General features: G+C 59.6%; 1 protein-coding gene and 1 long non-coding RNA gene across 2 annotated transcripts in view; one reads left to right on the top strand and one right to left on the bottom strand.

Annotated features, from left to right (window-relative positions):
* Dab2ip (DAB2 interacting protein) overlaps positions 1 to 11,677 on the bottom strand; it is a 184,099-nt gene extending 172,422 nt beyond the window's left edge. The window contains exon 1 of the mRNA XM_026410370.2: positions 11,476 to 11,677. Within this exon, the coding sequence (XP_026266155.2) occupies positions 11,476 to 11,512 (37 nt within the window). The 5' untranslated portion in view covers positions 11,513 to 11,677. The remainder of the gene's footprint in view (positions 1 to 11,475) is intronic.
* Positions 11,678 to 11,776: 99 nt separating this feature from the next.
* Positions 11,777 to 16,965, top strand: LOC113197861 (uncharacterized). Its single transcript, XR_003302762.2, has 4 exons — positions 11,777 to 11,850; positions 14,747 to 14,847; positions 16,203 to 16,368; positions 16,451 to 16,965. It is a non-coding gene; the product is annotated as an uncharacterized LOC113197861 (long non-coding RNA).
* Positions 16,966 to 18,091: the final 1,126 nt, after the last annotated feature.

Genomic DNA, 18,091 nt, shown 5'->3' with positions numbered 1-18,091 from the left:
TTTAGAAGCTCATTTGAGTGCCCAGGGAGGACTGAGGGGGGTGGCACTGTGAACATGCAGATTCCCTCCCTCCCCCTTCTCTCCTCCCCAGCCCCCACCCTCCCTGACACAGTGTGAGTGTGTCATCCCCCCCCCACACACACACAACACACGAATAGAAGGAAGGGGGATTCGGGCCTGCTGCTCATCTGCCCTGGCCGACCCAAGCCTGGAAGGCAGCCCTGACCTCTCACCTCCTGGACCAGGTTCAAGAGGCCTTCAACACTCCATCTCCGCCCCAGGCTTGATTTTGGTGCCCTCTGCAAAGCGCCTGCTTGTGAACAGAGGCTCTGGCAAAAGGGCAGCTCCCAGCCCCTCTCCAGCCCCTTCAGTCTGAATCCTGCCTCTCACAAGCCCCTTCCCCAGCCCTGCAGCCCCTCTTGGCTCAGGGTGGTTGTGCCCACCCCACTCCCAAAGCCCCACGCTGTGGGGGAGGGGGAGGTCCTCTCCCCAAACACAAGCTCTTTTGTTCCAGGCCCGTGGCTTGGCCCTCAGCCCTGCGCCCGCTGCCCCGCACCGGTCTCCTGGTGGAGCTTGCCTTGCTCTTAATGAGCCCTGGGTCAGCAGAAGATGCTGGCATGCAGGGCTGGGGCTCAGGCCACTCCTGCCCAAGCTGGGGACTCTGTCCCTGCCCTGCTCAAACCCCTTCCACAGCGCCCGCCTACTCCAGTTAGCTAGCACGCAGGCCTAGGGGTGCTGCTGGCTCTCCTGTAACACAGGTCAGCGGGATGATAAAGCCTGTCACCCCCAGGGCCCCCTGGAGCCTGGCCAGCTGTGTGGGCCATCAAGCAACGGGCTTCGCTCGGGCTGGGAAGTCCTGAAACTCACGTCCACCTCTGTTGGGGCTGCTTCCTTTGCTGGGGGGACCCTTCCTGCTGCACTGAACTAAATCTCAATTCTTTCCACCCCCTTTTCCCAGCAGGGACAGTCCCAGCAGCCCCTCCCAGAAGCCCCCTGAGACTCCCTGATTCCTTGATCAGCCCCTCCAGCCTTGCCCCCTGCTGGGTCCCCATTTGCCCTTCTACAGGAGGCGCAGTAGAGGTGAGTGGAGACCCCAGGCCCTCTGCAGCTCGGCCCCTCCTACCTCCCCCTGGAGTGGGACAGTCCCATGGGGTGCTCAGTACAGACTCTGAGTAGCAGTGAACCATGGGAAGCACATGGGCTTTGGAGCACGCGGACCAGGGCTGGAATCTGGACTCTGCCCCTCCTATGGGGCAATCTCCAGGCCTCTCTGCCTCGGTGGCCTCTATAAATTGGGAGGGGGCTTCCAGTGAGAGCTGTGTGGGCCACGTGTCTCCTTTCCTCTGTTCTCTGGTTCAGCTTCTCAAGGTGCAAGAGGAGGAGGATCGGGTTGCCCTCCTAGATGCTGGGAGAGCCCTGGGCTGCTGAGGACACGGAGGAGTGGGGGGACTGAGACACCTCTAAAGCCACCACCCAGCAACACGGTTGCCCCCTGGACTCCTGGCTGCCTGGACTCTCTCCCTTCCAGCCTCCTCCTGCTGGGACTGGACCTCCCCAGAAGTGGGTAGCCAACCAGGTTCCCCTGAGCGGCTCAGGGGAGGGGGCCAGGTGAAGGTGGGGTTGAGGGTCTTAGAGATTCTGGAAAGACTCATCAGAACACATTCCCTCCCTGTTTGAAACCATTCATGCAGAATAGAGCCAAGCTCTGGGCCTAGCACCCGAGGTCTCCCTCCTGGTCCTGCTGACCTCCCCAGGCTCCAGCCTCCTCTGCCCATCTGGACCTGGGTCCAGTCTACCCAACTGCCTGAGGTTCCCAGAGAGGCTGCTGTGTGGCTCTCAACGCCTGCCCTTTCTCCTGCGGTTCCCTTTGCCTGCTCACCAGGTCGACGCTAGCTCCAACACACCTCAGGCCCACCTTTCCTGTGCTGTCATTGGAACCATGAACGCCTGTTCTGAGCTCCTCCCTGAGACCAGATCCAGCCCGTCCCTCGGAGGCTCCCCAGGGCCTCTGGCACCAAGCAGAGAGACGGAGAGCTGTTGGGAGTGAATTAAGGAGGCTGGGAGTGGGACCCTGGGCTCCAGCCATCCTTCGTTCCAGCGTCTGCCCCTTAGAACTGAGCGGCCTGTGGAGTCCAGGGGAGGCAGGGGGGTGGAACATTCCAGTGCCTGGGCAGCCCCTAGACTAAATCTCAATCTCTAGAGCAAGGCTGGGTATCATCCCAAGGCCCAGCAAGGATTAGAATACTCTGGAAATTCTGGGGCAGCCCGGGTCCCCTCCTGCCACCCAGATGAGGCTGCACCCTGCCAGAGGCTCCAGATGCTCTTTAATACCACTCTGTGTGCTGCACTGACCCAGCCCCCTCACTTAGCTTGCAAAGTACTTTTACTTGTATCAAATCACTCCACCATTCATTATTCATTCAACAAACATTCAGGGAAAAGTGCTGGAGCTACAGAGTTGAAGCTCTGAGGTGTGTGCAGCAGGGACACACACAAACAGGTTGACAGACAAGGCCATCAGGAGTGACAAGGCTGCCTCAGAGCCCTGAGTGGAATGGTGACTTACAGAGGTCCCTTGGTCTGGGATAGGGCCTGCATGGAGCAGGGGTGACGGAGGCCCCGGTGGGAGCTGGCCAAGGGCAGAGGTGCAAACACAGGAGGGGTGTGAAGGGTGCAGAGGTGTGGAGAGGTGGACCATGTTTGGTCAGCTGTCCTGGTGACCTCGCTGAGGACCACACGGGCAGTGAGGAAGCAGAGACCAGAGGAGGAAGGAGCTGGATACGGTCAGGAGGAGCAAGGAAAGGGTGGGAGAGACTGGGAGAGCCCACGAAGACGCTGTAGGGTGGTCCTCAAGCACAGGAGGGGACAGAGCCCAGTGGGCAGGACTGGCCTCCATGGGGGAGTTGAGTGAAGAGTGAGGCCTGCAGCAAAACACAGGCGGACTCAGAAGAGTCCACCTGGAGGGGCTGGGGATGTGGCTCAAGCGGTAGCGCGCTTGCCTGGCATGCGTGCGGCCCGGGTTCGATCCTCAGCACCACATACCAACAAAGATGTTGTGTCCGCAGAGAACTAAAAATAAATATTAAAAATTCTCTCTCTCTCTCTCTCTCTCCCTCCCCTCTCTCACTCTCTCTTTAAAAAAAAAAAAAAAAAAAAAAGAAGAGTCCACCTGGAGAGGCCGAGGTGGGTCGAGCTCACTGCCCACTTACTGCTGCACACAGTAGGCCGTCACCAGGTGCCTGTGGGTGCAGCCAAGCCCCGAGGGAATGGGAGGAGGCAGAGAGACACAGAGCTAGATGGCGAGACTGAGACAGAGATGGGGGAGTCTCTGACAGGCTGCCCAGGCCCGCGGTGCTGTCAGAGGCCAGCCTGAAAGAAGAGCCCGGGAGGGACAGATAGCCTGTTGAGGGCCACAGCCAGTCGGGATGACCATGGCATACTGCCAGAAGGGAGTAGTTGAGAGGTGACACCAGCGAGCCACTGAGATGATGATGGTTATGTTAAGCTGTGTATTCAATTGTATAGAGACCTGTACTGTCTGGCAATAGGGCAGCTCTTGTGGCCTCGGGCGCCGGCTACTTTGGAGTCCCGTGGAGTCCTCGCAGAGTTTTCACTGGGTTCGGGGAGAGTTGGGGCGGAGCCCGGGGAAGAGGGGGTGAGTGGGGGGGGTGTGCGTGGAGTGCTGGTGGAGTTCGGGCAATAAAGCTTCCTGTTGGAACATACAGTGCTTTGTGGCAGCTCCGTGATTTGTGCCCAGCCAGACTGCGGCAACAGCCACCGTCACCCGCCCTCCACAGAGCTGGCAGAGGAGAGACCAGAGGTCTCAGAGCAGGGTACCCAGCCAGGCCTGAGCCCTGACTCCTAGCTATGGAGCCGGCCGGGCCCCTTCCTCCAGGTGGGGCTTCACCAGGAAGGAAGATGCTGGGCTGGTGGCCACCTCCAGCTTCAGGGGCCAGGGGCCACCTCCTGCTCCCTCTGAGGCTCACCCCACTCCCTTCCAGGTCAGCCTCACACTGGGGCTCCAGGCCGCCCCCCTCTGCCTCCGCTGACAGCCGCCCCCTCGCTCAGGACCCGGCTTCCTACATCAGCAAAGGGCAGCATGAGGCCATCCATAGGGAGGGCGCTGGCAGGGGAGGGGCAGGCATGGGGACAGGCAGCAGGCCACTTCAGGAACTGCAGTCCCTTGAACTGCTCTTTTGCTCACAGACTGAACCCAGGGAGCCCAGGGGATGGGGGACCCCCGCGCTGTCACAAGCTCACGCAGGGGCTTCTGCGGATGCAGAGACCAGGCACAGGCCGGTCACCCTCCCGCGGGGCCCTGCTCTGCACACTCGTCTGCCTGCACACGAGGCGCTGGGGGAATGTAGGTCACCGGCTGGAAGGCCCGGGGTTGTGGTGACCCAGCCATCCGGGCACAGCTTCAGATTGGACAGGAGTCCACCCCTCCCTCCACCTGCCTCTGCCCCTGCTCCCATGAGTTGGTCCAATTCCAGGCCCCTTGAGCTCCTGTCTTGTTGTCCCCAGGATCCCTGGGCGGGCTGAGACTGCCCAGCCCTGCTCTGCTCTGCCGAGGGGAGGGGCAGGGCTGCTCTGTTTGTCCCTCTGGGGATGCAGAGTCCCCAGGGGATGGAGGGACAGTGGCTCCCACCTTGGAGAGCTAGAAGGCTTGGCCCATGAGATGTCCTAGGACTAGAGGTCACAACTCCACTGACAAGTGGGGACAGAGTGGCCTCAGCAAGGCTGGTCAGGGCCAGCTTCCTGCGGCAGGGGATCCCTGGCTGGGCATCTGAGCTGAAGCTTCGGCCAGCCTTGGAAAGGAAGTGGTTCCGATACGTGGCTCCGATCCCTCCACCCTGGAGTCAAGGTCACATCTGGAAGGACCGTCACAGACTCCCCTACAGAAGGCTGTCCCATGGCCCCGCAAGCACAAGGCCAGGACCCCAGACTCCCTCCCGCCCAGAATCTGCTCTGCCACCTGCGCCCCGTCTCAGTGTGAACACCCACATTCCCGCCACCAGGCCAGAGACCAGGGTCCTCGGGGCTCTTTGCTTACTCACAGACTGAACCCAGGGAGCCCAGGGGGATGGGGGACCCCCACGCAGGCACAGGCTCACGCAGGGGCTTCTGCGGATGCAGAGACCAGGCCCAGGCCCAGGGGCCCTGGTCTTCATGCTCCTCTGCCTGTGCACACACATGGGCTCCATGGGGAGCCCCGGGCAGCTCACAACCCGGAGGAGGAGGCAAGCAGAGAAGCCGGTGGACTTTGCCCATCGTGCGGTGGGAGGGAGTTCAGAGGAGGTGGGCTTCCTGGAGGTGGGGGCCTGACCTGCACCCCCAGGATGAGCAGGTTGGGAGGGTTGGTGGGGAAGGGGAGGAGGGAGAGTGCTCCGGGAGGGAGAGGAGAGCAGGGCACCGGAGGGAGAGCAGAGGATGGCACCACAGGAGAAGGCAGAGCATGATGGTGGAGGGGAGAGGAAGGGGTGCTGTGACCAGAAGAGGTCAGACCCCTGCGGCCTTGAGTCCTGTGGGTGAGTTGACTTTGTCCTGCTGCAGCGGGGCAGGGTGGGGGACTGTGGGGATTTTAATACGGCCCCTTCTGGCTGCCCCTGGAGAGTGAGTTGGGGACAGGTGGAGATGGAGAGCCCCAGGGGGAGGCATGATGGCTGCCCAGGTGTGCGGGCAGGGCCGGGCCTGAGGTGGGGGCTGGTTGATGGAGTCAGGGCGGATCTCTCAGGAGGCAGGACGATTAAGTGAGTCCAGCTCCTCCCTCTCTGCCTCCATCTCCCCGTCATGCCATGGTGACAGGTAGGAAGACCCTCGCAGACCCTTCCCCCGGGCCGTCCACTGCTCACCCAGCCCCCCCCCAGGGCTTCCAGAGGGGATTTCTGGGAGGAATCCCAGCTGGAAGGGGCATAGCTGTGGCTGGGTGGGCTCAGCAGCCACGGGCACACCCACCAGAAGGAAGAAGATGGGCGTCCAGGGAGGCTGGGAACGCACTGTGCTGCTGGGGAGGGCCCCGGCCTTCTTGGAATAGAAAGGGGTGGAGCAATGGTCCAGCAGGGATGTGAGCCCATCCCGGGCAGGACAAAGACTTGGGCCAGTGCCTCAGTTTCCTCATCTATAAAATGGGAATCAATGTGCTAAGAAATGCACTAGACAGTAGAAAGGCTTGGGGCACTGGGCCATGTCACTGAGCCATCTAACAAAGGTCTGCAGCTCCGTACCAGCCCCCACAATGAGGCAGCTGCTGTCCTGGGCCATGCAATGCTTCATCCACCCTCTGGTGGAAAGCCCAGGCCTCTGACCCTCAGGACAGAGCCTTCCAGAAGCCATAGAAAGCAACGTGGGTTTGCCTAAAGCTCACATAAGCCCCTGGACAAGTGGCTTCTTTCTATTCCCACCCAGAGCCCCTCCCTCTGCGGGACAGCCACGGCTCTTCCCTGGGCTTGTCCTGGCTCTGTCCTCCGGCTCCAGCACAGGAGCCCCTCACCAGCCCTGCACCAGCCCCCAGTTCCCGGCTCCTGCAGTGGCCCCCGGGGCTTGGGTGCCTACGAGATTCAGCACCTCCCTGTCCAGTCTCATGGTTCTTGATTGACAGTTCTTCTAGATTGGGGTTCTTCTCCACTCTGTGGGTGGGGGGTGAGGAAAACACCAAGTCCTCCACCTGCCCTCTGAAAAGCCCAGAGGCCCAGGAACGGCCAGCCAGCAGAAGCGAGGCTCCCTGGGCACGGGGAGGGTGCAGATGGGGGGACCAGCCCAGAGTGGTAGAAAGAGAACTGGCATCTGGGAGTCCTGGGTTTGAGTCCCAAGCACCCCTTGCTAGTTCTGTGGCTGGGGGAGCTTTGGAGCCTGGATGGTGTCATTGGAGTGAAGGGGCTGCTCCTTCCTCTGGGAGGAGCTGAAGTCTCCATTCATGCAGAACCTTCAGCACAGGCCTGCACATAGTAAGTGCGCAGGAAATGGGACCCCAGAGTCCTAGGGCAAGATGGAAGGAGTATGAATTCTGGCATCCCTTCCCGACCCAGGATAGGACACACTGGTGCAGGTACCTTACCACAGATGCGGGCCCAGGTCTTTGCCCAGGGCCTGTTGAGTTAGCTCAATAATAGAGCCAGGAGGGAACATGAGAGGCAGGGGAGGCCCAAGCACAGCCTCCAACATCCCATCACATGGGCCACACCCTCAGGGAAGGGCCTAGGAGGCACTGGTTCAGAGAACAGGCTTCTTAGTGGGACAGACCTATGTGATTCTTGGCTTCTCTAGCTGTGTGACTTCAGTCAAGTCACTCAGCCCCTCTGAGCTTCAGTGTCCTCATCTTCAGCAGGAGAATGATAATACCTCATCAGGTTGGTGGGGAGGGGAAATGAGAGGACGGATGAGCCACGCCCCCAGCTCTGCAGCGGTGATTTTTAAGAGGAGCCTCTATTTGCTACCCGTTGAGGCCAATCCCTTGAAGGCATTTTAGCCTCCCTGTCTGCGGGAAGGGCCAGGGAGTGGTGACATCAGGCCTCCACAGCTTCCAGCCTAAAATAGCCCTTTCTTTAGACTGACTCCACTCCATCACAGCTGCCTCTGCCTCCTGCTGTCCCCAGCAGAGCCAGCACGGTCCCTGTCACGCAGTGCCCTTCACTGGTTCAGTAAACTCTCCCTGGGAGTCATTTTCTCATGAGCAAATGGAAGGGCCCCCAGGTGGCAGCTCTGGTACAGCCACAGTGCTCAGACGGGCAGCCATACGGGACCCCAGGCCTCTTCAGGCATTGTCGCTGGAGTGGCCTGGGTTCAGATCCCACTGCCCTGAACACTGCTCTGGGACACTCAACTGCCCCGAGCCCCAGTTTCTTCATCTGGAAAATGGGCCAGCAGCAACCTGCCAGGTGATGAGGGCTCAAATAGAGGGTGCGCATCAAAGGCTTTTCCTGGAACCTGGCACGGAGCGGGTGCTCAATAAGCAGCCCTGGTTCTTACACCTGCAGCACTTGGAAGTTTACAAGCCACATCCATCCGCCTCCCCACGGGGGCCTCCGGTGACCCTGGGGCTGATGTCCTTCCTGGGTTGTCGTCAGGAAGGAATTTGAAGGTTCTGAACTTCTGAGTGACCTCGTCCACCCCAGGATTTCCAAAGCATCCAGCCCCTCGGGAGCATTCAGCCACCTGTCTGCACCCCGCGGGCTCCTCCATGAATCACAGACCCCCCAACAGGCCTCGCAGGCGCCTCTGTCTCCTCTGAAGCACCAGGCGGGGTGCGGCGGGGTCTGCCCATTTGTCATACAAGGAAATTGAGCCTGAGTGAGGAATGGGGATGGCTCCAGGCCACCCAAGCCAAAGGGAGCTGGGGTGAGGCTCAGGCCACAAGAAGGGAAGAGGGTGCCAGGGGTCAGTCAGATCTAGTCTTGATGGTCAGAGCTGGAATATTTGGGGCTTGGAGCCCAGTACCCTCAACAGGAGCCCCGAGATGGAGAGGATGCCTGGGGACGAAGAGCAGGCCAAGGGCGGGTCCAGCTGGTGCCGGGCTCGTTCACTCTTTCCTCATCCATTCATTCACTCATCCATTCACTGGCTCACTGTCCATTCATTCCCGTTCATTCATTCCTCATTTCTAACTCACTCACCGTTGGTTCGTTCCTCATTCATTCATTCACCCCCTCCCTCGTTCAACCAGCATTTATTGGACGCTCACCACATGCCAGTCAGAGAGCTATGCCCCAGGCACACTGAGAGTTCAGAGGTGAATGGTGGCCACGCAGGTGAAAGACATAGTAATGTGTAGTGCCAACAAGAACGGTTCCTATAGAGGACAAGGAGGACTAAGGGAGTGGAGTCTGATTTGATGGACGGGGGCAGGGGGAATATGGCCTAGGGAAGGCTTCTCTGAGGAGTTGGATTTCCATTTGATGTTGGGATAAAGAAGAAGAGTTAGTTCAGTGAAGAGTGAGAGGAAGAATACTCTATCCAGGTAGAAAAAGATAGCCTGTGCAAAGTCCCTGGGGTAGAAACTGGTTTGAAGAGTATAAAAAAGCTCAGATCTGTGTGGCTGGGACCTAGAGAGGGAGGAGGTGAAGGAGGGGGTGTCGGACGGTGCAGGGAGGCAGCAGGCCCATCTGGATGGCACGGCCAGAGGGAGAGGCTATTGGAGATGAGGCCTCTGAGGGCCTCAATGAAGGTACAGAGAGGTGGTTCCTGAGCCAATAGGACCATGTGCTTACAGGAGGACACCAGAGCCGTTGCTTTCCCTCTCCACACACGCAGGCCCAGGGAAGACCAAAAAAACTTAGCAGAAAGGTGGCCATTTTGGTTGGAATATGGATGTTGGACTTCAAGCCTCCAGAACTGTGGGGACATAATTTTGGCTTCTTAAATCTCTGTTGTTTAAACCCTCAATCTGTGATGGTTTCTCATGAGCTGACAGAGGGAATCAGCGACTAACGACAGCTTTCCTGGACTCCAAGTGTGAACTCAGAGGTTCCTCTGTGCCATGACTTCCCCCCATCGGGGCATCTGCCTCCTTCCCAGGCTGACTTGGGAATGTCACAAAGGCGGACATGAGGTCTGCCTTATTCTTGGACCCTGGCCAGTGCCTATTCTTGGACCCGAGAGTCCAGTCCAGGTCCTGAAAGTGTTGAATGAATGAATGCAGAACCAGGGCCCAGAGACGGGGGTGACTTGCATCCTGTGTCGCCCTGGCCCAGGATAGTCCCTTCAACTGGAGAACCAGGGCCTGCGGGGAGAGACCAGACCTCTCTCCACGGAAGAGCCGGGTCTCTGTGCCCCGCCGCCTGCCCTCATCCGAGTCCTCCTTCTCCTTGCCTCTTCCTCCCGTATCCCAGACACCTCACTCCCTGACCAGTGTCCAGGAGAGCCATAGCAGCTCGTGTGACAAAATAAGGGCTGACTGTGCACAGGGCTCTTGGGTTAAGGTGGAGCAGCCCCAGTTTCCAGGCTCATCCTGCCCAACGTGCCCCTAGCAGAACTGGAGCACAGCAAGTTGGGGCTGTGGATTTCCGGAACACCACTGGACGGGGAGATGGAGATTCGAGGAGTCTGGAAATCTGCCTGATTATGGATTGATCCCCCTGTAGCCCCCAGTGCTGGACCCTCGATGAGACAGCATCCCTGTGCCAAGCTTCAAGTGGACAGTTCTGGGTGTAGGCAGGCCTGTCCCCACCCCCAGACTCTCTGCCCCCAGCCTTCCCCAGGATCTCATCCCTCGGGATCCGGAATCCATCCTTGGTTGTCTCCCAGTCCAGGCTGGGAGCGCTTCCAGGGCCAGAGCCCTCTCTCCTCCTTCCTCCTCTCCCTTCCCTTCCTCCGTCCCTGCCTCCAACCACTAAGCTAGTTCTGAGGACTGAGCTCCTCTTCCTGCACCCCTGACCCCGACACAGGTTGGCACCTGGAGGTCACTCGAGGTGCACCCGCCGGCCACCTGACTGCCTGGAAAAGCTAGGTGCTCGCCCCGTCCTGGCCAAGCCCCCTCAGGGGTCGCAGGTCCACACGTGGCAAAGGACCTCTCCCTGGAGGGAGCTGGGCTGCTGCTGGGGGCAGGGAATGTGGCTTGACTCTGTGCCAGGCAGCCAGGGCTGGCTGGAGTAGGGAGTCAGTCCAGAGGGAAAAGAGCCCAGTTTTTGTAGAGGAGACTGAGCTCCCTGATTCCCTGAAAGGCTGACCTGAGCTGGGGGAGACTGCCCCTCAACTGCCCCTCCTCATGGGGCCTTCTCCCCAGTGAGCCCCAAACCTGCTGCCTTGGTCCCTCACCACACTCCTGCCCTCCCGCCTCCCTCCGTTGCCCAGAGACAGACACAGTGTGCTCAGCATCCTGGCAGCAGCGCGGCCAACTGAACCGTCCAGAGAGCTGGGGCAGCTCCCTCCCGGGGGCTCCCGGCCTCCAGAAACTGCCTCCGCGGAAACCTGCGGCTTGCACATCCCTTCCCCGGACCCTCAGCCGGCCTGTCCCAGGCAACTTTCCCCAGTTCTCTGCCCAGGGCTGCCGGTGGCCCGAAGGCTGGGCAGGTCCAGCTCCTCAGTGGCAGCCTGGGGAGCACTCTCAGCCTGAGTCCTGGCCTTTAATGACAGGGTGCACCCGTCGCCTGCTCCGTCTCCGTTGACCCGCAGGATCTCACTAATTGGATCTGCCACGCAGCGCAGCCAGGGGACCGGGGACCTGGGACCGCAGCCAGGCGGGCAGAGGCGACCGCAGGGGGCTGCAAACTTCCTCCCGCACCTCCTCAGCCAGGAGCAGAGCCTGGCGGCCCAGGAGCTCTCCTTCCCGGGCCCCCTGCCACTCGCTGCCCAGAGACCCCCCTTGGGCACTGTGCCCCGTGACCCAGGGCACCATGCCCACCCAGAGTCCCCGGCCCAGGCAGTGCCAGCTGCCCGATCGCCTCCCCGCTTCAACTCAGATTCCTGAAGCGGAGAAAAGTCCCCCTGAGCAGCCAGGCTGAGGTCCCCAACTCTGCCACTTAGCCGGCCAGTGTCACCTACCGTAGGAGCCGTCTTGGTCCAGGAGGGCGGGCTCCATGGCGAGCGCGCCCCCAGCCCCTGGCCCGCCCTGGTTTATGCCCCGGGGCCGTCTCCATGGGCGCCCGGGCTTCGCCTTTTGTATTCCATCTGGCGGCTTCTCCGGCGGGATGACGGGGTGTTCCTGCAGCAGGCCCCTCTGCAGCCCTCGCCTTCATACAGCACATTTAAAGTAGCAGTAACCTCTTTCTCCTCCCCCCGCAGCCTGGCTGGAAACATTAGAAGGGACTGAGGCGGCGAGATGTCTAAAATAGGAAGACGCCGGGGACGGCTGGCCTGGCTGCCCGCGACGCTGGCTGCGGGGATCTGGCCCGGCTGTGCAGATGGAAAGGCTCAGAGGTGAGGCGGACACGGGGCTCAACATCTGGAAGCTGGCTCCGGGGCCCGGGGCCCTGTGGGAAGAGGGGGAGGCTGACCTGCTCTGGGAGGGGGTGGGGGTCCACTCTGCCATGCCACCCAGCACCCAAACCCCAGGGGCTTCTCCCAGGCCCCTGCTGGAACCTCCCACTCAAATCTGTTCCCAGACATTTCCTGCAGTGTGGGGGATGCAGTCATTGACTCAGCCATCCATTCAGTTAGTCACTAGATATTTTTTGAGCATCTAGTCCTCGCCAGACGCGGGGCTGGTGCTGGGTCTGCAGGGGAGCCAGGCCCAGCGTCTGGCCCCCTGCAGGGAAAACAGCTCACAGGGGACAGGTCACTGCAGGAGTCACGGGGGCACAGAGCAGGGGTCTCGCCTGGCTGGGGTGTGAGGTCAAGCCAGGCTCCCTGGAGGAAGGGGGACCTAAGTGGGGTCCCCACAGATGGGTAGCAGCCAGCCAGGGAAGGAAGAGGAGCAGTCACCTGTGCAGTTTTTAAAAGGGGTGGTGCTGAGGGCCCCAGGTCAGCTCTAGGTGGTTGGAGCAGAGGGGACAGGGGTGGAGAGGGCCAGGGCTGAGGAACAAGGCCGGGCAGGTGGGGCAGGGCTGTGGGGACGGTCTTGGTCAGGCATCCCTGAGTGCCACGTAAAAGAGGCAGGTGGCAGGACAGAGCTGGGCTGGGGAGGCTGTGGCCTTGACAAGAAGAGCCATGGAAGGACTGGGTGCCGTTTGTGAAGCACCCACCAGAGGTGACCCGGGTTGGAGAGGTCACCGGCATTGCCTCTTGTGAGCCTCACAGTGGTCCCTTCTAGTAGACAGTGGTCATTGCTTGGACAAGACCATGCAGGTTAGAGAGAAGGACGGACTCGTCCAGGGCCATAAGTAGTGATCGATATCCAGGGCAGAATCACAGCCTTGGAGCTGGGGGTGAGGGGACCACGATGCAGTCATTCATGCCACATCTCCGGGCCTCACAAGCACGCTCAGAAGACAGTCAAGGCCCAAGGGCTTGCAGGGGAGAGAGTTGAGCCCAATCAGGGAAGGCTGCCTGGGAGAGGAGGCGTCTGACCTGGCAGAGAGGGAACAGGCTGAGCAGGGAGGGAAGGCGTGCAGGCCAAGGGGTGGCAGGAGAAAGGCAGGGAGGCCAGAAGGGGACAGTAAGTGGTTGGGAGAACGTCAGGGCTAAAGAGCAGGCAGGGAGCGCCAGCCTGGGGCTGTGGGCTTGTCCCAGGGGCCACATGCCGTCCAGAAGGCCTCTGTGTGGAGAATGACCTCCTTTCCAGTGGATGCCCGGACGTTCCTGCAAGCGGCCCCCCCAGCCTTCCGTCTGCACTGCGCTCAGAGCAGGAGAGAACGTTCTGCCCCCACAGAACGGCTGGACACAGGAGCCAAGCGTCAGTGACCTGCTTTTGGGAGACATGGCTCTGGTGTGGGTGGGGGACATCACGAGGAGGGAGGTGGAGACGGAGATGGGCAGGAGGCTGGCGAGACCTCCTGGAGGGGAGTCCACACAGGGTCCCTCCCAGCTACCCATGGCTGCCCAGCTGCCTCCAGAGGACCAGTGGCTGCTGACGTGGTTGGCCTGGCCACAAGGAAGCTCCTCCTGTCCCCCCAACCCGCCTCCCCCACCTTGGACCACATGGATTCCAGCTCCCAGCCTCCTGCTCCTTTAATTACAGGGAGGCCCGGCCCGACCCAGGCTGGCTGCAGGCTCCAGGCTCCCCGGCCCTCCTGATCAGGGGCTGTGGGGACAGGCCATATGAAGTGGGAGGCGGCCTAGGAGTGGGGAATCTGCCCTGGGGGCCACCTACCCATGGGTGGGTTCAGGTCCAGTGTGCTCCAGCTCTCCAGGGCCCCCGGGGCCTGGGAGTTCTGGAAACCACATAGACACATGGAGAACTTTCTAGAGTATGGAAGCTGAGAGGAGGAGGCTGAAGCCCTGGGCTTACATCTCAGCTCTGCCACCAAAGTGGGTGACACCGGGTGTTAGTTTCGAAAGCCTCATGAGCGGCTAGAATGGGGCCACTCACAGCCCCAACCTCAGAGGGTTCTTGTGCGGATTAAAGGGGATCATGAGCCTCAAAGGGCTTTGTGCGTGCGTGGCTGGCTGGGTGTGTCTGAAGCACTCAGTCCTGCTCATCCTTATATAAGCTTCTGTAATCACAAGCGTTTTCCCCCACCACCGCCTAGTGAGGGCGGGGCCGGGGGCCGGAGAACACAGGCCCATTTTACAGACAAGGAAGCCGAGGCTCCAACTCCACCTAAAGGACTCACGACTCAGGGTTAGGCTCAGGCTGCACCCTTCACTCAGCTGCGTCCCCAGAACCTGCTGAGAGCAGGAAGTGGGTCTTGGGGAAGGAAGACCTGGGCCCCCATCCTGGCTGGGCCTCCAAGTGGTGGCATGACCTCCCTGGGCTTCACCTTCTTCACCAGACCAGGAACAGTGGGATTAACCCAGCATCCTCCCACCCATTTCCCTCTTTTTATGACTCAGATATGTTTAGATATGCAAACAGAGCTCCTGCCCTCCAGGGAGGCATTTACAATGAATGTATATTGCACATCAGGCACCAGGCTCCCTTTCTCTCCCCTGGGGAAAACCACATCAGCACAATCAGACCCCTCTCCTCCTGTTTAGTGGCTACAAAACATTCCATCCTTTGGCTGTGCCATACCTGGATTGAGCCAATCCCCTCCTGATGGACACCTAGGTTGCTGCCCTTTCTTGATGACAATAAGCAATGCTTCAATGATATATATATATATAAAATACACCCACCCACCCACACACACACACACATATATATTTTGTACCTGGGATTGAACTCAGGGTTACATATCTTTAATCCTTTTTATTTTTTTTTATTTGGAAACAGGGTTTTGCTAAGTTGCTAAAGCTGGCTTCAAACTTGGCATCCTCCTGCCTCGGCCTCCCACGTCGCTGGGATTACAGTATGCACCACCACGCCCGGCTGCCGTGAGTATCTTGACTGTACCCTGTGCACACCTGTCTAATGATCTCCGTGTGGTAAAACTGTCAATACAAACTTGCTGGGTTTGTCAATACAAAGCACCTGCATTGGTACATCCCCAGCGTGGCTGCAAAAGGCACTCAGGCCCCATCTGGATCTTGTATTCATTTCACCAACAGTTAACAAGTGCTGATTTTGTGCCCAGTCCTGTCCTAGCACCTGGGATGGCCAGCGTCTCTTCTCACATGGATTTATATTCTATCTGGAGGGAGAGGAGTGCTATTTAGAAAATTAAATCTGGGCCCAGGAGAGTAAATTCTGAGCAGTAACTTGACAGGCAAGGTGAATCCAGGGGGCCAGCCTCCAGGGGTGGGCGGAGCCACTGCAAGGGCTCCTCCGGAGTGAGGCTGGCGGGCCAGAGGTCATGTGATGGCCAGAGTGGCTGGGGCTGGGGGATGGGTGGAAGAGTGGCCCAAGAGAAGAGATAAATTCTGGGGTTGCTCCGGGGAGGGCCTGTGGGTCAGGGAGGGTGGGGGCCATTGCAGGTAGAAGCAGGGGAGTGACCTGCGGGATCCCCTAGCTGCTGTGTGGAGTGTGGACACAGGGAGACCAGGTAGGGCACTGCTCCAGCCCTTTGAGGTGCAAGATGCGGGGACCTCCAGCAGGGGCTGGGGCCAGGAGTGGAGAAAAGCACCCAGGTTCTGGACGCGTGGGCAGAGCCAGTACAGCTGACCAGGCAGAACAGAAGCAGGGAAAAGAAATGTGCCCAGAATGGCCCCGAGGCTTCTGGAGCAACCAATAGGCTGGTCTTCAGAGCTGAGGCTGCAGCATCAGAGCTCAGGGAGGCAGTAAGATGGGAGTCTGCTAAGTGCCCAGCACAACCGGGCATGCGGTCCTGCTGCGTTCCCATCCCACCCGCAGTGGCCTGTCACTCCATGTAATTGAAGGAGCTAAGTGGTCACCAATGGCCACGGGTGGGGGGACAGTAGCCCCGCAGTGGGCATGCAGGAGGCAGGCACCTGCTGGCTGGCTTGCTCAGCGACTCCCTGCTGGGAAGGACACGGCCAGCCAAGTCCTGGGCCGGGCCAAGCCTAAGAGCCAGGCACATAAAGGAGGAACCAAAACCCAGAGATCTAAAAGCGAGCAGAGGGCAAAGCCGGGGTGCGAAGCGGGAGCCCCCAGCTCAGCAGAGTCAAGAAAGCTTTTACAAAGGAAGGACCAGCTGCGTTGGACTGTGAGGGGTGAAGAGGAGTCCCCGCAGATGGCAGCAGGACAGGCACGTGACCCGACTGCATGTGTCCAACAACCTGGGCTGCATGTGCTTTCAAGCTATTTTCTGCTCTGGGTTCTGATTTTCTAGCTAAAGCCTCCTGTACAATGCCAAATGGAGCCTCTGAGGAGCCCACAGCCTCCTGCTGCTCCCCACATTCTGAGCTGGGCAGAGGCTGATGTGGGCCGGCACCGTGTCACTGCTCTGCAGGCTGTCACACAGGTGCTTCAGGCCGGCCCCTGCCCCACACCTCTTGGTGAGTCTCGAGGGTCCTGGGGGGCTGCTGCCTCCCTGCCCTCTCCACCTCCTCTCTTATTATTATTCTCTACCTCTCCTAGCTTGACTCTAAGAGTTGGGTTTCTCCCAGGGAAGACACGGCAAGAGCTCAGCCATTTGGAGCTTAGGACCTGCCTGGGTCCAAATCCCCAGCTTCCAATTACCTGCTGGGCACATGGCTCCCCTTCTTGGTGCCTCGGTTTCCTCATCTGTAACTGGAGGATACAGATAGGCACTGGAAGTCTGAGAGAAGAATGGAGTCTCTGAGACAGGTAGAACGTAGACTAGGACCTGGGCCAGAAGAGGTGCCCAGTGCTTCTGAATCCGGAAGCCACAGCGTAGCCTGCAAGCCCTCGTGAGCTGCCCCCATCCCATCTCCTCCCACGACTTCCTTTCCCTCTTCCTCCCTCCCACCAGCCACATGCCTCCTTGATTCCCTTCTTTGTTTCCCCTTAGATACTGGGATTGAACCTGGGGGCTGTACCACTGAGCTACACCCCCACCCCCAGCCCTTTTTATTTTTTTATTTTAACACAGGGACTCGCTCTCACTATTTTGCTCAGTCTGGCCTTGAACATGTGATCCTCCTGCCTCAGCCTCCTGAGTTGCTGGGATTAAAGGCCTGGGCCACCAGGCACCACCACACCACGCCCTGGTTCCTCCTTGTTTTCTTTTGAACTGTCCATGACCAGCACGCCCTCACCCCAGGGTTTCCCGATGTCCTCTGCTTGGAGTGAGGCCTCCCGGCAGCTCTCCCGAAAGCAGCTGTATCCTCAGAACCTAGCACAGCACTTAGCACAGGGGACCCCCCAAAAAACACTTAATGAGGGAAATATTTATGGAATGACTAAGGGTTAGTAATTGTCATCCCCACACATGCCCAAGGAGCGCTTTGAAGGCTTCAGGACATCTCACATGAAGACACCCCCATCTGTCTCACCCTGCATCTTAATGCTCCCCAGCTGCACTAGATTGTCCCTTTTCATGAAGGGCTGGGACTCCAGGACCAGAAAGGGGCCATTTGGCCATGGGCCTGTTCAGCAAGCTTTCACAGAGGTTTGCGGAGCCCCATTTCACAGATGGGAGCTGGGTTTGGCCCTCTCCTCCCCAGTGGGTAACACCCACCCAGTCAAGGAGGCGAGGAGCATGGCAGGGTGCAGGTGGCGGAGAGGTACATGGTGGAAAAGGACCTGTGAGAAGAGACGTCAAGAAGAGGTGTCTACGCACCTGAGACCCTGCTTTACCTCCTGGGTCCCTCGGAGCCACTGTCCTCCTCTAGCCCCTGCATCGGAAGAGGGTCAGCGCTGCTTCCATGGATCCTTCAAAGGCCTCAAAACCCAGGGTTGGTACCTTCCAAGGAGTTCTGAAAGGGCACATGGTTCCCCTTCTTGGTGCCTCGGTTTCCTCATCTGTAACTGGAGGATACAGCCACTCCTTGAGCCAGGTTTGCAGGGCGTGACACGAGGCAGGAGCCCCAGGGAGGCAAAGAGGAGCGGGGCCAGCCATTCCCACATGCACTCGAGGGTAGGGACCTGCGAGGTCCAGCGTCCTCCCGCAGCGTCCTCCTGCAGCGTCCTCCTGGGGAATCCCAATCAGTTGTCCTGAGGAGACCAGAGGAGGAAGTGGCAGACCCGCTTTACATGGGGGAGGAAGTGGTAGGAGAAGAGTCCCAAACCTGGGCCGCCAGACACCCTACTTTTGGG

This window comes from Urocitellus parryii, chromosome 4 (genome assembly GCF_045843805.1).
Source record: "Urocitellus parryii isolate mUroPar1 chromosome 4, mUroPar1.hap1, whole genome shotgun sequence".
NCBI lineage: Eukaryota > Metazoa > Chordata > Mammalia > Rodentia > Sciuridae > Urocitellus > Urocitellus parryii.
Note: the sequence above shows the minus strand (reverse complement) of the source record. Positions and strands in the feature narration are given on the sequence as shown.